Source organism: Oncorhynchus masou, chromosome 28 (assembly GCF_036934945.1).
Source record: "Oncorhynchus masou masou isolate Uvic2021 chromosome 28, UVic_Omas_1.1, whole genome shotgun sequence".
Classification (NCBI taxonomy): domain Eukaryota; kingdom Metazoa; phylum Chordata; class Actinopteri; order Salmoniformes; family Salmonidae; genus Oncorhynchus; species Oncorhynchus masou.
Window position 1 is genome coordinate 50,525,953 of NC_088239.1, and position 26,045 is coordinate 50,551,997.

The 26,045-nt window shown below is 44.0% G+C and overlaps 2 protein-coding genes across 2 annotated transcripts in view; one reads left to right on the forward strand and one right to left on the reverse strand.

The window, feature by feature from the left end:
* The first annotated feature begins 773 nt into the window (after positions 1 to 773).
* gdnfa (glial cell derived neurotrophic factor a) lies at positions 774 to 7,549 on the forward strand. Its single transcript, XM_064942420.1, has 2 exons — positions 774 to 990; positions 6,835 to 7,549. The coding sequence occupies exons 1-2, from the start codon at positions 786 to 788 to the stop codon at positions 7,425 to 7,427; spliced, it is 798 nt and encodes a 265-aa protein (XP_064798492.1). The 5' UTR covers positions 774 to 785; the 3' UTR covers positions 7,428 to 7,549.
* Positions 7,550 to 12,441: 4,892 nt separating this feature from the next.
* The window catches only part of LOC135517804 (WD repeat-containing protein 70), a 79,838-nt gene continuing 66,234 nt past the window's right edge, over positions 12,442 to 26,045 (reverse strand). The window contains exons 15-18 of the mRNA XM_064942419.1: positions 24,908 to 24,987; positions 22,005 to 22,121; positions 17,701 to 17,863; positions 12,442 to 12,684 (exon numbers count right to left, since the gene is read on the reverse strand). Of these exons, the coding sequence (XP_064798491.1) occupies positions 12,597 to 12,684; positions 17,701 to 17,863; positions 22,005 to 22,121; positions 24,908 to 24,987 (448 nt within the window). The 3' untranslated portion in view covers positions 12,442 to 12,596. The remainder of the gene's footprint in view (positions 12,685 to 17,700; positions 17,864 to 22,004; positions 22,122 to 24,907; positions 24,988 to 26,045) is intronic.

Below are 26,045 nucleotides of genomic sequence, written 5' to 3' on the forward strand. Positions count from 1 at the left end.
AAAATGTGTTGTAATCGAGGTGCTTTGGATCAGAATGTCCATCATATACAAAAACAATAATTAAAACTACATTATTGTAATATCAATATTTTGTATCATGTAGAAGCTATGGAGGTCCCTAAAAGTAATAGGATAGTTCAGTATGAAATCATATTTATAGATTATATCTAGACCATGTCAACCTAAAGACCATGGGCTAACAGTTTATATTTAGCCTACATATAGCGTTTATAACTTTCTAGCTATATTTGACCTTTTTGTTGAAAGATATACAATTTGATACAATGTAAATAATGGTCTCTGAAGTTTGTTAATTTGGATCCCCAATAGCTGTCCCAAAACACAATAGCCAACAAAACATCATATATACAGCAAGTTGGCTTGCTTCACTGTTGTTGAATGGGCATAACCTCTTGACATGAAGGATGGTTGCTATTGCCAAATGAATTTCGAAAGATGTCATCAAGACTCAAGACTGTTTTCTGCACTGTATCAAAGCAGGTCAACAATGTGCCAGTCAGGTACTACAGTATCTATTACGCCTTATTCCCATCCTTCATAGTATCAACATCAAATATTCATGCTTGTAATATTTTCTTGCAATTCAAAAGATGACCAAACTAAGCCCATTTTGGCACTATGTCCTATGTTTCCTGTGTCCACAGCCTACACATATCTTTAACATTTTAATCTAATTTGTAAATGTAGGATTATTTCAAAAGATGATCCACCTCACACACCTGTTTTGTTTTCTTGCAGCTTCCTTCATAGGAACTGAGTCTAAGATGAAGTTATGGGATGTTTTGGCCACGTGTTTGTTGCTCCTGAGCTCCGTCTCCACACGCCCCCTCTACCAAAACCTTCAGCCAGCCAAGAGAGCTCACTACTCGGATCGGTACAGTGATTCTCTGTCCCTGTCTGTGGAGCAACCAGAGCCAGAGTTCCAGTCAGAGTCTCACAGCCTGCAGGAAATCTCCATGGAGGATAAATGTAAGTCAAGACTCTGATAGTGTTTTATCACCTGCTGAAGTGTGAGTCAAATATACTTTCTTCTGATTAAAGCTACAATTCTTGGTTGCTACATCCATTTTTGGACTTGTGATATATACCCATTGATTATTGGAGAATATTACTTATGAATGCCTCATGAACTGTCATACCCCATCAGAGCCCCAAATACAGTTGAAGTCGGAAGTTTAAATACACATACATACACATTAAAACTCATTTTTCAACCACTTCACAAATTTCTTGTTAACAAACTATAGTTTTGGCAAGTCGGTTAGGACATCTACTTTGTGCCTGACACAAGTAAGTTTTCCAGCAATTGTTTACAGACAGATTATTTGATTATTAATTCACTGTATCACAATTCCAGTGGGTCAGACGTTTACATACACTAAGTTGACTGTGCCTTTAAAAAGCTTTGAAAATTCCAGAAAATTATGTTATGGCTTTTTGAAGCTTCTGATAGACTAATTGATATCATTTGAGTCAATTGGAGGTGTACCTGTGGATGTATTTCAAGGCCTACCTTCAAACTCAGTGCCTCTCTGCTTGACATCATGGGAAAATCAAAAGAAATCAGCCAAAATCTCAGAAAAATAATTGCAGACCTCCACCAGTCTGTTTCATCCTTGGGAGCAATTTCCGAACACCTGAAGGTACCACGTTCATCTGTACAAACAAAAGTACACAAGTATAAACACCATGGGACCATGCTGCCATCATACCGCTCAGGAAGGAGACACATTCTGTCTCCTAGAGATGAACGTACTTTGGTGCGAAAAGTGCAAATCAATCCCAGAACAGCAGCAAAGGACCTTGTGAAGATGCTGAAGGAAACCGGTCCAAAAGTATCGATATCCACAGTAAAACGAGTCCTATATTGACATAACCTGAAAGTTTGGTCAGCAAGGAAGAAGCCACTGCTCCAAAACCAACAATAAAAAGCCAGGTTACGGTTTGCAACTGCACATGGGGACAAAAATCATACTTTATGTAGAAATGTCCTCTGGTCTGATGAAACAAAAATAGAACTGTTTGGCAATAATGACCATCCTTATGTTTGGAGGAAAAAGGGGCAGGCTTGCAAACCTGAAGAACACCATCCCAACCGTGAAGCACGGGGGTGGCAGCATCATGTTGTGGGGGTGCTTTGCTGCAGGAGGGGATGGTGCACCTCACAAAATAGATGGCATCATGAGGGTGGAAAAGTATGTGGATATATTGAAGTAATATCTCAAGACTTCAGTCAGGAAGTTAAATCTTGGTCACAAATGGGTCTTCCAAATGGACAATGACCCCAAGCATACTTTCAAAGTTGTGGCAGAAAGGCTTAAGGACAACAAAGTCAAGGTATTGGAGTGGCCATCACAAAGCCCTGACCTCAATCCTATAGGTCATTTGTGAGCAGAACTGAAAAAAATGTGTGCGAGCCTTCAAACCTGACTCAGTTACACCAGCTCTGTCAGGAGGAATGGACCAAAATTCACCCAACTATTTGTGGGAAGCTTGTGGAAGGCTACCCATAATGTTTGACCCAAGTTAAACAATTTAAAGGCAATGCTACTAAATACTAATTGAGTGTATGTTAACTTCTGACCCACTGGGAATGTGAGGAAAGAAATAAAAGCTGAATGAAATCATTCTCTACTATTATTCTGACATTTCACATTCTTAAAATAAAGTGGTGATCCTAACTGACATAAGACAGGGAATTTATACTTGAATAAATGTCAGGAATTGTGAAAAACTGAGTTTAAATGTATTTGGCTAAGGTGTATGTAAACTTCTGACTTCTACTATATAAGCTTGTTTTACATTGTTTACAATGTAAATGTAAAACACTGTATAGCCACAAAACATGGTGAAACTATCATATTTATATATTGGATGGTCAGTCCTTGTATCCATTGCTCTGTATATTAATTTGAGAGTGCCTACATTTCTCCAGGCCAATCCCTGAGCTTTTTACTAAAACAGAGGCGGGGTGACTGCCTTGTTGTTAATTCAATTAAGGACTCTCGCTTTAAGATCAGACCGTGTTCTAGAAAAGGATTCTCTAACAGAAGACTAAAGTGGCTTGATGAGGCCCTGTTGCAAAACCATAGCAATAAAGTGACTGCAGTACTGAGTAGTCAACTGGTTCTCAGTTCCTTGAAGTGTGTATGGGTTTGAAGAGGGTGACAAACATGACCGCTGGAAAATGCACATTCAACATACCATTTATGGTTTGGTACCCAGTTTGTTCAAAGACCTGATTATCAAAACAAACGGGGTTATACTCCGCCCAAACATTTAACACAAACCTCAGAGAGGATACATATGTTTATGTGATGGCCATAGGTTGCCATGTGTTCCGTAGGTCACATACAGGATTATGTGTTTTAAATTGAGTTCCTCCTTTGGTAGGAACAGGCTCTCCTTGGGTTCACACTTGCGTTAAAGTCTTGCAAGCCATGAACTTTTGCTATGGATCATATTGTAGCAACTAGCAAGGCAAGCTTATCCCATATAAAGGGACAGCAGTCAATGTAATTGAGGGTTGATTGTTTGAGCTTCAGTTGATTTTTACAGGGACAGTGCACATTAATCAACATTTCAGTAAAAGTGATGGTTTAGCCAGCCGGCTAATTTTCAACCGCAGTTGCTGGGCAGGTTATTAAAAATAATTACAATAACAGTACAATACAATACAGACAAACAGTGAGCACATGCAGAGCCGCATAGGACAATCAACACGTAGCACGCAGACAGAACAACATAACACAAAAAGCAACAAAACAAAATCCATAAAAGCAACATTGTTTCCACACCTCACAAGCTACAGACATCATGGAAGTACAGTTTTGCTACCTTTGTAGTCAAACAATTTTGTCTGAATCGGAAATTAGCTAGGTTGAATTTGGTTATTTGAGTTACCTTTTTCACCTACTTTTTAATTGTTGAAGGGCACTTCAACTGAGGCGCCCATGGGGCCAGACTAGTCATTGATAAATCCTGCTGACTACCTACTTCAGAGCAGTTTGTCTAACAGTAGGTTTAATTAAACACTTCTCTCTACTGCTGTGGACAGCATCACGCTGATGGTAAAAACATATACTGCTGTGGGCAGCATCACGCTGATGGTAAAAACATCTACTGCTGTGGGCAGCATCACGCTGATGGTAAAAACATGTACTGCTGTGGGCAGCATCACGCTGATGGCAAAAACATATATTGCTGTAGGCAGCATCACGCTGATGGTAAAAACATCTACTGCTGTGGGCAGCATCACGCTGATGGCAAAAACATCTACTGTGGGCAGCATCACACTGATGGTAAAAACATCTACTACTGTGGGCAGCATCACGCTGATGGCAAAAACTTCTACTGCTGTGGGCAGCATCACGCTGATGGCAAAAACATATACTGCTGTGGGCAGCATCACGCTGATGGTAAAAACATCTACTGCTGTGGGCAGCATCACGCTGATGGTAAAAACATGTACTGCTGTGGGCAGCATCACGCTGATGGCAAAAACATATATTGCTGTAGGCAGCATCACGCTGATGGTAAAAACATCTACTGCTGTGGGCAGCATCACGCTGATGGCAAAAACATCTACTACTGTGGGCAGCATCACACTGATGGTAAAAACATCTACTGCTGTGGGCAGCATCACACTGATGGTAAAAACATCTACTGCTGTGGGCAGCATCACACTGATGGTAAAAACATCTACTGCTGTGGGCAGCATCACACTGATGGTAAAAACATCTACTGCTGTGGGCAGCATCACACTGATGGCAAAAACATCTACTACTGTGGGCAGCATCACACTGATGGTAAAAACATCTACTGCTGTGGGCAGCATCACACTGATGGTAAAAACATCTACTGCTGTGGGCAGCATCACGCTGATGGTAAAAACATCCATGCGGCAGAAGGAGCAAGAAATAGTGAGCGCGGCTCCTCAGTTCCAAACAGAGGCTAGAGTTGACATTCCCTTTGCTTGTTTATCTTCACTCCCGTCTCTTTGGGACTGCAGGACCTGTGCCCTCTCCCTGTCAAGAAAACATAGCGTGTTGTGTTTTATCCCTAACCAAGTTAGAGTAAAGGAACATGGAAACAGATGCAGATCACAGGAGAAAGACTGGACAATACGGCAGAGTCAAAACCAACAAGGGCAAAATATTGTGTTTAGGCTCGTTTAAGCATCTTCGAGGGCAAGGAATTCCATTTGTTTAAAAGAACATAACAGTCTTGACTTTACACAGTAGTAAACTGTGCAGCGCTCTAGATAAGGCATGGAACATTTAGAACAGATAAATGTTTTTCCCCTCACCTCATATTCAGTTAGCGGCGGTGAGTGACATCACCTCAGCCTGTTCTGTAACTTAAGACCGTTAACAATGCACCAAGGTGTAAACAACCCTGGAACTCAATGGGAGGTTTGGCCTTTTGTTTCGGGTGCGATGTCTGTGGTAAGCGATGAATCTTGTACCAGTTCCAAGAAACCTTTGGAGCCAAGTGTCTCTGCAGCTGATCCACTGCCTCTAGAGATACTTGTGTCTGGCTTCTGGTGCATGCTCCACTAGGCAAGAAAACTATGTGAAGTGAAGTATTTAATACAAAAATCTTTTTCTATGCCTTGTCAGGACTTCACTTTGTTCTCAGTGGAGCGTTACACCCGAAATCATAACAAACGTGATTCTGGAGAACATTTGAAACAGGTGCACGGGGAGAGCCGGGAGGTGTTGCTGTCGTTTGGGCTGTGGAACAATTGTGTCTGACAGCTGGTGTAGAATAGGTGCTATCCCTGTCTGTCTGTCTACTCTATCGTCCATCAGCTGATAGCCACACAATAGAAGGTGCTTAAATCAAAGGGCACAGGGTGTCTAAACAGATTGGTCCCTGGCTCACCCGATACCACCGCGACGGCCCAATCAGCCGTGGAGCTGGGTGGATCAGATGACCTGCACGCTGGCAGTGGGACAGGTGAGACAGGTGACTCCCAACGGCAAGAAGAGGCTGGGCTACTGACACCTCTACCTGGCAGATAGACACACTACACAACCTACCTGGGTGCCCTGTGCCCGCCACACACAGGCCAGTCCACTGAGGCCTGGAGTAAATCATGCCAAGGCTAGCTTTAAGGGCATTCCTTCTCTACTAACCCCACCTTCACTGAACGAACACACACGCACAAAAGCTAGCCACAAACACACATTAAAACATAAAAAAACATCATACACCTGACATTCATATTGGGTAATATGATTAGTGTCATACTAATTGAGTCATTCAACAATAATGTTTTCTGTGATCTTCTGAGTGAGTTGCCAGACGTTTAAGCGATGCTGAGAAGGAGGAGGGAGTTTACACTATAATGGAATCACCGTGTATTACATGAGGATCAAAGGGCTCTCTGGGGTTTTGTTTCCCTCTGCAGATGGCGGAGGGCTTCCTGCATGTTTTGAATTTGAAATAGAATAAGTGCTGAAGAGAGATGAAATGGTCTCTCTCCATATCACAATCCATATGATTCCCTTCTAGCGGTGCTTTGAAGCTCTGATTCAGTATTTTAAAAAGGGAAAGAGAAGGTGGTCTGTTCCAAGAAGTATAACGAGAATTACTGAAACAATCTTCTGTATGGAACTGTCAACTGTTACAGTTATTGAAGCATCGCTACCTTGTCACAGGGAAACTATATTGATTTAACATTCAAATTGTTGCCATCACTATTTTTACTTCTATTGTTTATTACTACAGTATATGTTGTCACTTTAATGCGTTGACTTTACTATTGCATTAATCAGTCATTTCCTCTATGCATCCTCTCTCTTACAGATGACATCACAGGCCCATATCCGGACCAGTTTGATGACGTAATGGATTTTATCAAGGCTACCATTGGCAGACTGAGGAGATCATCCGAGCCCGCCGGCGGCTCAAGGGAAAGGAGGGAGCAGAGAGAGCAGGAGAGACAGAGAGGAACAGCAAACACGGACCGAGGAGGAGGAGGGGGGAGAGGAGAGGGGAGAGGAGGACGGGCAAGAGGACGCGCGGAGAAGAAGAAGGGTCGGGGGCGAGGGGGCAAAGGGAGGAGCAGTGAAAGAGGGGAGCAGCGGACGAAGCCGGTTGAAGGCCGTGGCTGCTTGCTAAAAGAGGTCCATCTCAACGTGACAGACTTAGGTCTGGGCTACCAGACCAAAGAGGAGCTGATCTTCCGATACTGCAGCGGCCCCTGTTCAGACGCAGAGACCAACTATGACAAGATCCTCAACAACCTCACCCACAACAAGAAGCTGGTCAAGGACATACCTTCCCGCACCTGCTGTCGACCAATTGCCTTTGACGACGACCTGTCGTTCCTGGATGACAACAACGAGGACTACCACATTCTGCAGAAGCATTCCGCCCGCAAGTGTGGTTGTGTTTGACTCTGGGAGAGATGAAACGAGAGAGAAAGGCAAAGTGCTGACAGACAGAAATGAAGCGGGCAGTGGCATAAAGCCTCTCAGAGGCTGGCACTGCCTTTTCAAGGGAAGGAACACAGTGGAAAATAACAGAACGTGAGACGGATAGTCCACTCCAGTGGTGTCTTAGGACCCATGGCCAGTGTTAGCGTGTCCTGTCCTTCTCCTGTGAAGCTGCAAAGGGGTGAACAGGGATGGTGTAGTCCCCAAACCTCCAGTGATTTAAGCTGATCCAGAGCCCAAGTCAGGTCACAGTGGAGTAGGGACTCCTCTATGTTCTAATGCCAGTTGATGACTGACATTAAATTACATTGGAATTCAGTGTAACAGCCCATTAAAGATACATTGTCAATTCAGCTCAGTATTCACTTCATGGTTGGACCCCGTCCTTGGAGGTCTACATGGATACTGTCTCATTTACCTGTTGAACCATGCTGTTAGACTCAAAGACTTGCCTGCAATGGAGTTGGTGAGACAGAACCAGACAGAAGAAATCTGGATATTGAAAGCTGGTCTGTTCCTCAAAATGTCAGATTCTCCTGGGAGCATCTATTTTCCCAGGAACGTAGTCAGCTCCTGAGGCTCACAGTGAGAACAGACTTCGTCCTGATGAGTATTTTTTAGCTGCAGTCCAGTGTGTTCTGGTTCCACTGCACAGACTGGAGCTTAAAGTTTACATTCACAATGAACGGGAGAAAAAAAAAGTAGAGAGGACTCTTCAACCTGTTGACTGGCTTAGTCCTACAGCAGAGACTGTCTGGTGCTACACACCAATGTAAAATCCCAAATATTTCAAATTATATATGAGATGTATTTATTAAGATTTAACTAATTTATTGTTATTTATTGCAGTCCATTTTTATGATTTTCCTTATTTATTTGAGCTTTGTTTTGTCCTGGATAGTGCCAAAGCAGAGCATGTGTTTTCTAAGGGAAATCAGATTGTGCTGAAACAACTGGGTTCAAGGTGCAGCCATAACCAATCAAACTCATCCTTTTGTTTCCAAACGCTGTACAGTTTGTATCTGAATTCCATGGTAGATAATCCTAAACCCACTGCCGATTCCAAAACATCATGGATTTATGAGAATAACATAAGGTATCAGGTTTAGGGGGGGAAAGCAGAGAGAAAGACAGCCTGGAGTGGACCAATTTCAACCTTTTTCTAAACAAAAAAAATCTTATCTCTGCTTTCCGATCATTTTGAAGGATGCCAGGTTTGAGCGTCTTTGACAGTGTTCCTCATTCGTCACTAATGGAAAGCAGAGAGGCCTGGGACGTTAGGGGCTGAGGGCTTGGGAGAGACCAGTCAGCTGCTCCTCACTCCTGACTCTATCAAAGTAAAGGGGAAAACAGACTTCGGGCAAAACCATGGCATGTTTACAAGGAGCATACAAACTCTGCATTCTCGTTGTTGTTTTTTTAGGACAGAATAAAGTCGTACTGCCGGTGGTTATCCCAGACAGCTGTGCAGCCTTCCCTACAATGATACTCCCCACATTCAAAGAAGACTACATTGAATTATAGACAGAATAACAAAAGGACCTCAGGAGGTACAGGACAGGTTGGTTATGGGCAGCCTTCAGGACCACTGCTTTCAACGCACTTTCATTCTCTTTCAATCACACCATTTGCAAAGTAATATTTAACTGACCGCTTTACAAAAGACCACAAGAAAATCTCTTGATATCATAATGAAAACACTTGAGGGACTAGACTGTGGAAAATGGACCCAGTGTCCTTTGGCCATCACAGTGCAGAAGTTGATGGTATGCATGTATGCTTGGCTGCCAGGGTCTTATATCTCAACCCTTCAGCCTGGTCCTAGCTCTACACCAAGTCTGGGCAAAGGCTTTGTAGTTGTTACTGTCCCAGTAGGCTTTAGCGTTCCTGGGAGTGTCTCTGTCTCTGTTGTCTCTGCTCTGACACAGGTCTTTCTCACTGATCTGGGGTTAGTTTGAAAACGATCCTCTAACATGCAGCTTAGCCCACTACTCCCACTGGCAAAGGCACCCTGGTGTTTAAAACCATTTAAGGGAGATCTGGCTCTGTCACTCTTAGCCAAGCCGACATACATGTCTTAGGGCCAGACAGTACAACAAAGAGACGGACATAGATTGTGACATTACTAAAGGGGAGAGAGGGGAGCACTGGGGTAACCAGGCATGCTCAGTGTGAGCACTATACAGCATACCATCAATCCTCACCCAAAACAACTACTTAACAGAAAAGAACCCAAACAGAGGAATCTTCAAGGCATATTACTACAGTGCTATGCCCTTGTCCATATAGAATAGCTTTTGAGTGAAACCCAGAGAAAGGGAGCCCCAGAACAGGCCTTGATGTTAGCATGGATTATGGACCAGAGTATCTGTGCTCACCCAACAGAAACCAAGCCAGCTTTAGCCCCATAATCTCCCCCGGCACACAGAACAAATCCACGGCATCAAGATGAATTTAGGCCAAACACTGTCGGAGAAAGATCGACCCCTTTAATCACAGGATGCTTTCATCAATTGGATCATCATCCCCTTTAATAACTGATTTCTGTGTAAGCCTTTCCAGCAGCCTCTTGGGCCCTTACCTTTCTGTATGTTACTTTTAAGTGTGTGAACGAACTGTGGCTGACCACTCCCCCTCTGTCCTCACATATGGTTGTTTCCTCAACTGTCAGTGTTCCTTTTCCTGTGTGTTCATAACGCTGGCAGTTATTTTGTGAAGGTGTGTGTAAAAGCAGAGGAATCTGCAGTGCCAACACCAGGCAGAGAGGATTGCATTTTTTTGTTTTCAGACCCATGTTTTGTGTTATAATCGCCTGCGAAAGAAAAGGTGTAATGTTTTGTGTTACTGAACCAAAGCCCTCAACAAACTTTATTTTTGTACAATTACTCATTTTATAACTTTTTACAGAATTAAACTCATTTTTATCAAAATGTCTGTCTGATGGCTATTGAATACTAAATGCTTGTTGCTTCAGTGAGCTGTAGAATCTGAAAAAGATTGCCAGGTTCTCGCCAGCCAGAAAGGTCTTTCATAACATAAGTAGTCTCTCCCCGACATACATTTGTGGAGAAAATAAAGAGAAAAGGAGACTTTTCTAAGACTGTAAGCAAGGCGAGTGCAATAGTATTTCTCATTGTGGAATAATGTATCATGTTGGAGGTTGTCATCAGCAATCAAAGTTAGGGCGGGTCAGGGGAGAGGGTTGTAGGTGTGTGTAGGGAGTCGTAGGACCGGATTAGAGAGAGGAGATAGAGGCTCTCTAGTGCTTTACTCGTGTTGTGCATTCCTGAACGCTGGCCCAGGGTTGTACGCTAAACAAAAGCTTGCTGTAAAGCGACACCATGCTGTAAATCGAGGCACTCAGCGGGAATGTTTCCACCGTGCAGAGAAGATATGTAAACGCTGATGAGAAAATGGCACAGTTGGCCAGGCGGAGTGAGTCAGTCAACTTCTGCCGGTGTGTATACACCTCAAGGTTGATGTACCTCAATTTTTTTTTTCTCCAGTGGATAAAACGAAAGCACTGATTATGTACACACAACCGTCCTGTGAGGATCAAGACTTCACGCCTGGACTACCGGCCAAAACATGCCCCTCTCTTGAGCTATTGACGGCAAGGAGATGGGGACAAACTTGAGACTAAAACAGAGGAGAGATTTGATCCTCTGACTCCTCCATGACTTATACGGGCCGTAGTGCCAAACAGAGCCCCAACACACCCGTTGCCCACTACTAAAGGAGGCAGATGATCACACTGGGCATGGGTGGACTGTGATATCACCCATAGCTCGCCTGCATTCTAACATTGTGGCATTCCCGGGCCGGTAACAGACACTGCTGGAGCCAGTGGCTGGTGACGTCAGCATTTGAAATAGTAGTGCTGGGCAGGAGGATTGGGGCTTGGCTAAAGCCACGCTCCTTTGGGAGATGTTACGGCTTTCAGGACGTTTGAGGCTTTTTCATGGCGATCTGGCCGCAGCCCAGATAATGAGCAGCTTTCGAGGATTTGTGTTAAGAACACGTTTTCTAGTCCAGATCTCTTGGGATGATTGTTTGTGCAGGCCAAAGCGCAGCACACCCTTTGCTATTTCATTCACTAAGAAGGAAAGACAAATCGAACCCTTTCCATGCCTGTCTTCAGTCACACCAGTGAAAGACAACTGACACGTTCTAAAGGCACTATAGTAGAACTTGTTGAAACGGAATGGTCTTTTCAATCCCACACAACTGTTTGGTGGGTTAACCAGAGGCTACATTCCAGGGGATTGTAATGAACACGGACATGTGATCCATGAACTGTATGGCATAGCTTTTTCTGTCACACTAACGTAATTATAGACACTACAGGTTGTACAAGAGATTTAGGACAACACTGCTGACTGTCGTCACTATCTAGTTTCCGGGTGAGGTGAAAGGAAGTGATTCAAGTATATTTAAAAAATGTCTAGCTATGCAGCAGCTTGTTACCCATATAGTTCTATTGGGTATGTATAACAGATATATTGCCTGCTGATATGGACAGAAACATAACCTTCTAGTCAATTCATACCCCCCAAACTATTCTCCAACATGATGGATCGTAATTTACACCACATGGCATGGGGTTGTCTTGGTATTTCCGAACGCAATCATTCATTTTCATGCAAAATGTTCACTTTTCCCATCAATATTTAGGAATGTTTGAGTCCTGCAAGTGAAACTGCGCACTAGAAATAACATCTAAATAAATATTTATTTGAAGGAGTGACTCACTGAAGGAAACACATGCACGTCCTTCAGTCCATGACTAAGACTGAGTGGACGTCCAAGAGGGTGAATTCTCTGATAGAATCCACCTTGATCTATCTGGTTTCTAAGTGGAGCATAATGCATCACAATAAAATCTTGATCTGGGTTGATCTTGGACTCTACAGGTCCAAAGACAAAGCTATGAGCATCAAAGAGATGAGGTAAAATGAGGTAAAAGTACTGCGAGTGTGACTTGGATGGGCTGTCCTTTTTATTACTGTTTCCCAGGAGATCATAAACGGCACTACATTTGATTCAAGTACAGTAAAGTACAAAAACATGCACATATCCAAACACACCAGTGCACACTCGCACAAACACACACAAAGGGGTTGCTGCGGCTCAGATCTTGCGTTTCTTCCACTCTGGTTCCTTGTCAGCCTCTTCATCAGACTCTTCCTCCTCTTGAAAAATGGCATCTGGTTGGGTCCTGGCAGAAGACAGGGAGAAGGGGAGACAACTTACTACACATCTTTTACTTTGATACAGTACAATACAACCATCCTTATTCAATCCAAATAAGAGGGTCGAATTCAGGGTCAACCCTCAACAGACAATGGAAACAGATGCGGGAGATGGAAGGGACAAGATAAAGAGAGAACGGAGAAGTAGTGAAAGGACATAAACCAGTGCGGCAGGACAGGATGAGATTAAACATTCCTCTATTTTCATCACTGTCTATTCTGAGCAGTGATTAAAAAACAACATCTGTCCTGTGTGAGTTACGGAGGGGATGTAACACACTCAGTGAAACGTGCACAGACTTACGCAGAAAAGACACACACAAGGTTAGACTATAGGAAGGAGTACGGGAATTAAGAATATGCTCTTCCAAAACATTCACTAGTTCCAGCACCTCCTAAAACACCTGCAATATGCCTCCTACTCTGTGACTCTTTCCTAAGGATGTTTTATAGACAACACCCACTCTTCCAGAACTTTCATCCAGGTCATTCAATGATCAGGTGAGGGAGTTGTAATGCAATATCCACTCTGTTCTGTCTCATGTGTGTTCCAGATACCAGAGGGAACCCATTAAAACAGCCCAACAAAGGGAGTAACCAGTTAATTTGATCATGAATGTCACAGTACCCAAGTGCTACAATGCGACTCATTAGTGTCAACACTCCAATTAGCCGTGGTAATGAGTGATCTTCCAATACTGGGTGGATCGGCTGAACCAGGCCCCCCAGATGAGAGGCTACAGGTAGGGCTACAGGGATCAGGGGGTGTACTTAGGCCAGACTAGATCAGATTGTACTTAGTCCCCTCCTGTACTCCCTGTTCACCCATGACCGTGTGGCCAAACATGACTCCAACACCATAATTAAGTTTGCTGAAGAAACAACAGTGGGAGGCCTGATCACCGACAACGATGAGACGGCCTATAGGTAGGTCAGAGAACTGGCGGCAGTGTGGTGCCAAGACAACAACCTCTCCCTCAACGTGAGCAAGACAAAGGAGCTGATCGTGGACTACAGGAAAAGGTGGGCCGAACAGGCCCCCATTAACATCAACAGGGCTGTAGTGGAGCGGGTCGAGAATTTCAAGTTCCTTGGTGTACATATCATGGTCCAAACATACCAAGACAGTCGTGAAGAGGGCACGACAAAACCTTTTCCCCCTCAGGAGACTGAAAAGATTTGGCATGGGTCCTCAGATCCTCAAAAGGTTCTACAGCTCCACCATCGAAAGCATCCTGACCGGTTGCATCACCACCTGGTATGGCAACTGCTCGGCATCTGACCATAAGGCGCTACAGAGGGTAGTGCGAACGGCCCAGTACATCACTGGAGCCAAGCATCCTGCCATCCAGGACATACATAATAGATGGTGTCAGAGGAAGGCCCATAAAATTGGCAAAGACTCCAGTCACCCAAGTTATAGACTGTTTTCTCTGCTACCGCACGGCAAGCAGTACCAGAGCGCCAAGTCTAGGACCAAAAGGCTCTTCAACAGCTTCTACCCCCAGGACAATTTACATTGACCCCCCCCCCCCCCCTTGTAAACTGCTGCTACCCGCTGTTTGTTACCTGTGCAGTCACTTCACCCCCACCTACAGTCATGGCCAAAAGTTTTGAGAATGACACAAATATTCATTTTCACAAAGTCTGCTGCTTCAGTGTCTTTAGATATTTTTGTCAGATGTTATTATGGAATACTGAAGTATAATTACAAGCATTTCATAAGTGTCAACAGCTTTTATTGACAATTACATGAAGTTGATGCAAAGAGAATATTTGCAGTGTTGAACCTTCTTTTTCAAGACCTCTGCAAATCGCCCTGGCATGCTGTCAATTAACTTCTCGGCCACATCCTGACTGATGGCAGCCCATTGTTGCATAATCAATGCTTGGAGTTTGTCAGAATTTGCAGGGTTTTGTTTGTCCACCAGCCTCTTGAGGATTGACCACAAGTTCTCAATGGGATTAAGGTCTGGGGAGTTTCCTGACCATGGACCCAAAATATCGATGTTTTGTTCCCAAAGCCACTTAGTTATCACTTTTGCCTGATGGCAAGATGCTCTATCATGCTGGAAAAGGTATTGTTTGTCACCAAACTGTTCCTGGATGGTTGGGAGAAGTTGCTCTCAGGGGATGTGTTGGTACCATTTATTCATGGCTGTGTTCTTAGGCAAAATTGTGAGTGAGCCCACTCCCTTGGCTGAGAAGCAACCCCACACATGAATGGTCTCAGGATGCTTTACCATTGGCTTGACACAGGACTGATGGTAGTGCTCACCTTGTCTTCTCCAGAAAAGCTTTTTTCCGGATGCCCAAAACAATCGGAGAGGGGATTCATCAGAGAAAATGACTTTACCCCAGTCCTCAGCAGTTCAATCCCTGTACCTTTTGCAGAATGTCAGTCGGTCCCTGATGTTTTTCCTGGAGAGAAGTGGCTTCTTTGCTGCCCTTCTTGACACCAGGCCATCCTCTAAAAGTCTTCGCCTTACTGTTCGTGCAGATGCAATCACACCTGCCTGCTGCCATTCCTGAGCAAGCTCTGTACTGGTGGTGCACCGATCCTGCAGCTGAATCAACTTTAGGAGACGGTCCTGGCGCTTGCCGGACTTTCTTGGGCGCCCTGAAGCCTTCTTCACAACAATTGAACCGCTCTCCTTGAAGTTCTTGATGATCAGAAAAATGGTTGATTTAGGTGCAATCTTACTGGCAGCAATATCCTTGCCTGTGAAGCACTTTTTGTGCAAAGCAATGATGTGTTTCCTTGCAGGTAATCATGATTGACAGTGGAAGAACAATGATTCCAAGCACCACCCTCCTTTTGAAGCTTCCAATCGTCTGTTATTCGAACTCAATCAGCATGACAGAGTGATCTCCAGCCTTGTCAACACTCACACCTGTGTTAACGAGAGAATCACTGACATGATGTCAGCTGGTCCTTTTGTGGCAGGGCTGAAATGCAGTGGAAAGGTTTTTTGGGGATTCAGTTCATTTGCATGGTAAAGAGGGATTTTGCAATTAATTGCAATTCATCTGATCACTCTTCATAACATTCTGGGGTATATGCAAATTGCCATCATACAAACTGAGGCAGCAGACTTTGTGAAAATTTATATTTGTGTCATTCAAAACTTTTGGCCACGAGTGTACATGTACAGATTGCCTCAACTAGCCTGTACCCCTGCACACTGACTTGGTACACTGGTGCCCCCTGTATATAACCTTGTTATTCTTATTGTGTTCATTTTTATTACTACTTTTCATTTTAACCTACTTGGTAAATATTTTCTTCTTCTTGAACTACACTGTTGGTTAAGGGCTTGTAAGTAAGCATTTCACGGTAAAGTCTATACTTGTTGTATTTGGCGCATGTGGCAAATAGAGTTTGATTTGATATTATGGCACCTTGGAGTGTCTTACCCTACTGACAACAACACTAAATACTTGCTAAGCACACATACAGGTAACTGCCAAAATAAAAGGAAACACTTGAGTAAATGAGGGATACAAAGTATATTGAAAGCAGGTGCTTCCACACTGGTGAGTTAATTAAGAAATTAACATCCCGTCATGCTTAGGGTCATCGTGCTTAGGGTACTGTATACAAATGTCCAGTTGCCCATTATTTTGGCTACCATGGCCAAAAGAGATCAGTGACTTTGAAAGAGGGATCTCAAAGGAACATAGGGGGTTTAAAGTGTGTGTGTGTCTCAGTCACCAGATCTCAACCCAATTGAACACTTATGGGGGATTCTGGAGTGGCGCCTGAGACAGCGGTTTCCACCACCATCAACCATCATTTTCACCCCATTCTGGAACTTTGAGGATTTATGACAAAGAAATCCTACTAATTACTAGAGGGGCTATGGTCACATCCCTCCAATAGAGTTCCAGACACTTTTAGAATCTATGCCAAGGTGCATTGAAGCTGGTCTGGCTCGTGGTGGCTCATCGCCCTATTAGGTTGGTGTTAGCTTTATTTTGGCAGTTACCTGTACCTGTATGGATGACGATGAAGAGGATGATGATAATGATGGTAACATCTCCATCACTCATCTCTGCACCTGTCCACTGGTGAGGTGATAAGCTATTGACAGACAATCTATTGGGATTGTGTCGCTATAATTAGACTGATGCATAATGCATGTGAACACCCAAACAAGCAGACACCAGGGCCAAGAGAGGTGTGACTGTTGCTGTTACTCCCAGAGGGCCAAACCGGGGCCAGGCTACACTCCAACCTCACTCCCAGAGGGCCAAACCGGGGCCAGGCTACACTCCAACCTCACTCCCAGAGGGCCAAACCGGGGCCAGGCTACACTCCAACCTCCATCCAGAGGGCCAAACCAGGGCCAGGCTACACTCCAACCTCACTCCCAGAGGGCCAAACCAGGGCCAGGCTACACTCCAACCTCTAGAGCAATAGCATCAACACGGGGAAAACTCTCTCAGGGGAGTGACCTATTCTTACGCCTGGTCATTTTAGACTTTGATCATTCAATTGAGTTAAAAGGTTATATAAGGTAAAACTGTCAACCTCAATAAGTTCATTCACTCATTTACTGTTCCAACTAAAATACGGTGAGCTTATCTCCTGCCAAACACCCTGCCATGAATTACATTGATATGGGCCTGTTCACACCATCAAGAGATCCGATACGTCTACAGAATGTGGAAGTTCTCCTTCAACACCTTTAGATCCTCAGCCAAGAATAGACCCGTTCTTTAGCCAGCGTGTCTGTGGACACTGAGGTGAAACACAAGCCCTCTCAGGTAGCTGATTGGTTGTTGGTGGGCCTCCAGGCCTAGGCTGCAGCTCTTTAAACATTCACGTGTCACCAAGCCAGCCAGGCAGGAAGGCTGGATCCTTAGCACAGCCACACTGCCATAAACTACACCCAGTGCAGACTCACCTTACTGTCTGTCCGCGTCATCCCAGGGGTGTGTGTGTGTGTGTGTGTGTGTGTACGTGTGGCCAGTCTTACTTGGTGTAGGCAGGGGCGACCCAGTAGGGGTTTTCGGAGGCCTCCTTGGCGTGTCGGAGGATGGCCTGGCGAGGATTGCTATCGTCTGTTTTGTCCAGAGCAATGTTCTTCACAATAAAGGAGGACAGAGTACCTCCATGGGCTGCCACGCGACCACCACGACCTGAGAGGAGACGACAACCACTGGATTAGGAACTCATGCACAAGCACAGACAGACAGGCCCACTGGCAAAAGCATACACACCACCAAATATAGATGACAAAAAAAAGTTGACCACAAATTTAGTGACATGCAAGGAAACACATTCCTCTTGCGCCAAAACATACACACATGAGAACGTTGGGAAAAACATCCTCATCTCCGTAAGAGGGTATTTATGTTGTGTTTAAACATGGACTGGCACACACACACACACACACACACACACACACACACACACACACACACACACACACACACACACACACACACACACACACACACACACACACACACACACACACACACACACACACACACACACACACACACACACACACACACACACAGGCCCAGCTGAAAGAGGAGACTCCAGTGATATCCTGTCTCAGTGGGTTGGTGTCAGAGGTAGCTGTTAGGGGAGGGTTGAAGGAGGTCCTCTTGCAAGCAACCAGCCAAAATCCCAAACATTGCACAGTACTTTTAAAAGGTAGGTTAATCAGGATGATAAACAAATGACAGTGAATTAGCCAACAAGTCTTTCTCTCTCTACCTCTTTCTTCCACTTTCTCCGTCTCGAGGAAGAAGATATGGGACGTTTCAAGAGGAAAACTGGGGTGTAACCTTTCTCATAGCATCACAGCTAAACAGACAGCTGGGAGATATTAGTCAAGAAAGGTTGTGCCCGCACCTCAGTTTATTTAGGGAGAGTCAGGTAGAGCGTAGAGGTTGACTGTATGCAGCGTGGACATAGGAGTTCACCTTAGTGCAGCAGTATGACTAGGCAGTTAGGGAAATGATACAGTGACCAAACGTATTAGGAGTGAAAATCCCACAGGGGCTTAGAGTGAAAAGTATTTGTCACAGTGTGAAAATCTATACTGCTGTGTGACCCCGAACTGCTGCTGTATTACTGTAGAAAATATAATGTAGTGTATGAGTGGCTTTGGATGAATGTGTCTGCCATCTGGTAAGCAAAGATTGATCGAGTCAATTCATTTCAAGAGGAAAACACTTCCAACAGTCAAGCCTCTGGATGCACCTGCCTTGGGTAAGAAGTGTTCCTACCATAACACTAGTAGACAGCTATAGTGGCATTATTGGTCGTGTAACATTAATAACAGTAGACATATGGAGTGGTATATGACTGCCAAAATAAAGGAAACCCCCAACATAAAGTGTCTTAATAGAGCGTTGGGCCACAACAGCTTCAATGAGCCTTGGCAAAGATTCTCTAAGTGTCTGGAACGATGTGACACCAGTCTCCCACAAGAAATTCCATCATTTGGTGTGTTTACGATGGTGGAAACCGCCATCTCAGGCACCTCATAATGACAAACATGTTTTTATTTTTTGTACATTTATTGAAAATGAAATACAAAAATATACGTTTTCAGACCCCTGTCAATAATTTGTACAAGCACCTTTGGCTGTGATTACAGCTGTGAGTCTATTTGGGAAAGTCTCTAAATGTCAACTTAGTGCATGTAAACGTCTGACCCACTGGAATTGGGATACAGTGAATTATAAGTGAAAAAATCTGTCTGTAAACAAGTGTTGGTAAAATGACTTGTGTCATGCACGAAGTAGATGTCCTTACCGACTTGCCAAAACTATAGTTTGTTAACAAGAAATTTGTGGAATGGTTGAAAACCTAGTTTTAATGACTCCAACCTAAATGTATGTAAACTTCCGACTTCAACTGTGTGTGTATATATATATACACTGCTCAAAAAAATAAAGGGAACACATAAACAACACAATGTAACTCCAAGTCAATCACACTTCTGTGAAATCAAACTGTCCACTTAGGAAGCAACACTGATTGACAATAAATGTCAAATGCTGTTGTGCAAATGGAATAGACAACAGGTGGAAATTATAGGCAATTAGCAAGACACCCCAATAAAGGAGTGGTTCTGCAGGTGGTGACCACAGACCACTTCTCAGTTCCTATGCTTCCTGGCTGATGTTTTGGTCACTTTTGAATGCTGGCGGTGCTTTCACTCTAGTGGTAGCATGAGACGGAGTCGACAACCCACACAAGTGGCTCAGGTAGTGCAGCTCATCCAGGATGGCACATCAATGCGAGCTGTGGCAAGAAGGTTTGCTGTGTCTGTCAGTGTGTGTTCAGAGCATGGAGACGCTACCAGGAGACATGCCAGTACATCAGGAGACGTGGAGGAGGCCGTAGGAGGGCAACAACCCAGCAGCAGGACCGCTACCTCCGCCTTTGTGCAAGGAGCACGGCCAGAGCCCTGCAAAATGACCTCCAGCAGGCCACAAATGTGCATGTGTCTGCTCAAATGGTCAGAAACAGACTCCATGAGGGTGGTATGAGGGCCCGACGTCCACAGGTGGGGGTTGTGCTTACAGCCCAACACCGTGCAGGACGTTTGGCATTTGCCAGAGAACACCAAGATTGGCAAATTCGTCACTGGCGCCCTGTGCTCTTCACAGATGAAAGCAGGTTCACACTGAGCACATGACAGACGTGACAGAGTCTGGAGATGCCGTGGAGAACGTTCTCCTGCCTGCAACATCCTCCAGCATGACCGGTTTGGCGGTGGGTCAGTCATGGTGTGGGGTGGCATTTCTTTGGGGGGGCCGCACAGCCCTCCATGTGCTCGCCAGAGGTAGCCTGACTGCCATTAGGTACCGAGATGAGATCCTCAGACCCCTTGTGAGACCATATGCTGGTGCGGTTGGCCCTGGGTTCCTCCTAATGCAAGACAATGCTAGACCTCATGTGGCTGGAGTGTGTCTGCAGTTCCTGCAAGAGGAAGGCATTGATGCTATGGACTGGCCCGCCCGTTCCCCAGACCTGAATCCAATTGAGCACATCTGGGACATCATGCCTCGCTCTATCCACCAACGCCACGTTTCACCACAGACTGTCCAGGAGTTGGCGGATGCTTTAGTCCAGGTCTGGGAAGAGATCCCTCAGGAGACCATCCGCCACCTCATCAGGAGCATGCCCAGGCGTTGTAGGGAGGTCATACAGGCACGTGGAGGCCACACACACTACTGAGCCTCATTTTGACTTGTTTTAAGGGCATTACATCAAAGTTGGATCAGACTGGAGTGTGGTTTTCCACTTTAATTTTGAGTGTGACTCCAAATCCAGACCTCCATGGGTTGATAAATTTGATTTCCATTGATACTTTTTGTGTGATTTTGTTGTCAGCACATTCAACTATGTAAAGAAAAAAATATTTAATAAGAATATTTAATTAATTCAGATCTAGGATGTGTTATTTTAGTGTTCCTTTATTTTTTTGAGCAGTGAATATATATATTTTCTAATTTTCACTCTGTCATTTAGTTAGTTAGTATTGTGGAGTAACTACAATGCTGTTGAGCCATCCTCAGTTCTCATATAACAACCATTAAACTCTAGCTGTTTATCAGTCACCATTGGCCTCGTGGTGAAATCCCTGAGTGGTTTCCTTCCACTCCGGCAACTGAGTTAAGAATGACGCCTGTATCTTTGTAGTGACTGGGTGTATTGATACACAAACCAAAGTATAATTAATAACTTCACCATGCTCAAAGGGATATTCAAGGTCTGCTTTTTTCCTTTTTTTTAAAAAAACCCCATCTACCAATATGTACCCTTCTTTGTGAGGCATTGGAAAACCTCCCTGGTCTTTGTGGTTGAATCTGTGATTGAAATTCACCACTCGATTGACGGATCTTACAGATAATTATATTTGTGGGGTACAGAGATGGTGTAGTCATTCAAAAATCACGTTACCCTCTATTACTGAACACGGAATGAGTCCGTGCAACTTATGTGATTTGTTAAGCACATTTATTACTCCTGAACTTATTTAGGTGTGCCATAAGAGTGGTTGAATACTTATTTACTCAAGACATTTAAGCTTTACATTTTGTATTCATTTCTAAAATGTTCTACAAACAAAATGCCACGTTGACATTATGGGGTAATGTATGTAGATCAGTGACACAAGATCTAAATGTAATCCATTTTAAATTCAGGCATTATCACAACAAAATGCGAACAAGTAAAGGGGTGTGAATACTTTAAGGCGCTGTATAATATATGTGTGTGTATGTAGTGGAATCTTCCGCGTAACGTTACCTGGTCCAGTGACAGGGGGTTCAGGCTTGTGGGACTTCATAGGGTCCAGTCTGTCTTTTTCCAGCTGTTTCTTAGTGCTGCGCTGCCGGGCCTCGCGGAACATGGGAAGAGCATGGGCTGGCGGGAGAGAAGAAATTATAAAATATGAGAGAGCGAGAGAGAGAGAGAGAGAGAGAGAGAGAGAGGGGGGAGAAACAGAAAACGAGTAGAAAACGCATACATTAACAAACACTTCAACAAGCCTAAGTGCAGAGCATAGCGTAAAAGCCAAACACACCAAGTGACCTCTATTGAGGTCTATAGCACTCTGCCTACTGCCTTGTTGGACACCAACACCATCACGTCCATGTTTATATTTCACAGTTTGCTGAACACCACCACAATGCATGTCTTGGGCACTTTACAGTGTAAGTGTGTATTCTGTGTCTACACCTGAGTTATTGCGTGTCCCCAACAGTATGTGTACGCTTGTATAGCTGAGTAAGTACCCGTGTGTGTGTGTGTGTGTGTGTGTATGTGTGTGTTTCCTCAGGGGTTACAAAGGGACACAGAGTGGGCTAGATGAAGTGATTTTCCATTCAGGAGCCCCTGTTGTCACTGCTCAGTGTTAATTCTTCTCCTCCATGCTACATTAAGCAAAAAGGTTACTGTTAACAGATTTCCACTCTTTTCTCAATGGGCCATCACCACGCTTCCTGTCCCCTCTAATTTTCCAGCACTAGGGCACAAGTGCGTCACTCAGCGACCGCGGCCATCAGACACCGGCCAATAGTCTCTAAGCTTGTCGGGGTGGCGGTGAAATCACATGATGGATATTAGAGAAGGGTTCTGTCACCTAAACAATAAGCTGTGTTTCCCTCCTAGTCTATCACGGCACAGCCAGGTGTCTTGTCCTCCAGTTACTGTTCATCCATTACCTCAGTGGGAGTGAGAGTGTCTTCTGTATGAGGTTGAGAGAGCCACACGTCGTCCATGCACCGTGCAGCTGAGTGACTCGTGTGGAAATGACAGACTGGCTGGGTTAAAGAATGGTCAAGTGTGGTGGGTTGTAGGGAGGGGGGAGTATGTTGATTCAGGAGAGGGGTGAGTGGGAGTATGATACGGGAGTGTGTGTGTGTGTGTGTTAGCGGGGGTATCACGCTGCCGGGGGTGGGCGAGGTGGCTGTCCCTGGCGTGACTGGAACCCTGGTGGCTGACTGTGGCTGACGCGTGGCATCATGCCCTGTGGCTGTCTGTTCACTCACTCTCACCCCACGCCATCAGCTAATGGCAAAACTCGCTGATGCTGCCTCTGAAAGCTGTGTGTGTGTGTGTGTGTGTGTGTCAGGGTTTCCGTTAGCTGGTAATAGACGGCTTGTGCATGATAAAAATTTGAAAAGCAGATAAATACATTTGCAGCCGGCCAATTATCTGGGAGAAGGAAAAAAAATCCATTGCTAAACAATGCTATTTTTTACCTATTCATTAATGGAAATCCCAGTCAATGGAAATACATTTGACATGTCATGCTTATCTGTCTACAGGTTCATTTGCATAATTTTGTGGAATAAAAAAATGTGTACATTCGGTATGCATCTTATTTATCATATGCGCACAGCGTTACAGCCTTTGAGCGGAAAATCTGTCAAACAGCTCTTCGCTGCTGCTAAGCTCCTCAAACAGCTCTTCGCTGCTGCTAAGCTCCTCAAACAGCTCTTCGTTGCTGCTAAGCTGCTCAAACAGCTCTTCGTTGCTGCTAAGCTCCTCAAACAGCTCTTCGTTGCTGCTAAGCTCCTCAAACAGCTCTTCGCTGCTGCTAAGCTCCTCAAACAGCTCTTCACTGCTGCTAAGCTCCTCAAACAGCTCTTTGCTGCTGCTAAGCTCCTCAAACAGCTCTTCGCTGCTAAGCTAGCCATATTAGCAACCCATGCTAGTTCTTACATCTTTAGATCTCCCCTCTTTCTAGCGGATATTTTCATCTCTGTCACATGAAACCACTAGCATGTGCAACGAACATTCGTGCATAGCCTACTGAAGACATAATAGTTGATCCACTTTTTAAGCTAAATGTTGCATCAGCCTCATTGCTTTTTAACATTTATATATATATATATATATATATATATATATATATATATATATATATATATATATATATATATATATATATATATAGCCGAGGCCTACTGGTTCTACTCATTCGGAAATAGACTATTTCCTTCTCAACAAACTGACCAAAAGAATAGGTCAACTGTTCTACTATGAGGGAATAGTAGATTGACATAGGCTAGTGATTTTGCTGATTGTTACTGGTCTTGTTGTTTGAGAAAAGGTACAAGTGGACAGTTTTTCTAACATCTTCAATGTGTGCATCGGAATTCAGTAAGAAGAATGGTCAAATGTCCAGCGCTACATTTTCCTGACAGAAACCCTGGTGTGTGTGTGTGTGTGTGTATAGTGTTCCGATTGTCTAACAAGCTTTCACAAGCTCCCCCACTCCACATCATGCAGTGGCTTTCTGTGTTCTGGTGCAGTGCTTTTTAGACTAGGATGGCTGTCCTTCCTGGAACACAGTGACATATGGGAGGGAGCAGGCCACTGGTGACCAGATGGTTGTAGCTGTTTCAAGGTAGCTCGTACCGCTGTAGTACCCTTGAGAAAGGCACTTAAGCCAAATTGCACTGGTAATTGTCCACCTCGTAAACGGGACTAAATTGTATGCCTTGCACAACGACTTACTCTGAGGGAAAGAGGATCTATTATGCCTATATGACAGTGTTAGGGTTGACAGCTACCGTTGAACTTGAGTTATGACTACAAGGGGCTACTAGCTAGGAAAGAATTAAGTGATCATGGATGGTATATGGTAGGTGTGTTGTAGATCTCATACTAAATAATGCACAGGTGTGTGCTGAGGTACTTACGTGTGATGATGTAGTCTTGCGTCAGTGTCTCCGCTTGCCTCTCTTTCCTCTTGCTCTTCACCACACACAACTTAGCTCCCCTACACACAGAGAGATGGAGGAGACACCATAGAGTTCATAGTTCATTATGTGGGAGACACGGTCAGCTTTATACACCGTTCTCAAACGTGGGTGACTGTAGGTTAGATACAGTACCGGCCAGTCTCTTCTGATCTGCTCCTAACAGGATGGAGTCTAGACAACCCACTTCCGACTAGTGTTGTCGCGATACCAGAATATTGACTTCCATAGTGATACCAGGTTTAATATCATGATACTCGATACCAAAATGATACTCGATTTTTAAACATTGAACAATATGTTGATAAATTGTAGAACAACAAAATTAACAAATAGAACATCTTCCGTTCTATATTAAATTGCTTGAAAAATAAAACACCTTATTAAATAACAGAAGAATCTTACATCTTCCTTATGCAAAACCAAACCAGACAACAAAATCATTTAAAAAGTACATATAATCTAATTTGATACACGTTAAGCTGAAGTTGCTCAACTATGGCCTTAATATTGGGTCAAAGGACTTTCATTATACCCAAATCATTTAATGTATTATATGAATAGTTTGAGCCAAAACAACATAAAAAACACAGTTTGAAGCTTCTATTTATTTTTTCACCTTTATTTAACCAGGTAGGCCAGTTGAGAACAAGTTCTCATTTACAACTGCGACCTGGCCAAGATAAAGCAAAGCAGTACGACAAAAACAACCCAGAGTTACACAAACAAAAGTACAGTCAATAACACAATAGAAAAAATCTATGTACAATGAGTGCAATTATAGAAGATTAGGGAGGTAAGGCAACAAATAGGCCATAGAGGCGAAATAATTACAATTTATCATTAATACTGGAGTGATAGATGTGCAGATGATGATGTGCAAGTAGAGATACTGGGGTGCAAAAGAGCAAGAGGATAAGTAACAATATGGGGCTGAGGTAGTTGGGTGTGCCATTTACAGATTGGCTGTGTACAGGTACAGTGACTGGTAAGCTGCTCTGACAGCTGATGCTTAAAATTAGAGGGGGAGATAAAAGATACCAGCTTCAGTGATTTTTGCAAATCGTTCCAGTCACTG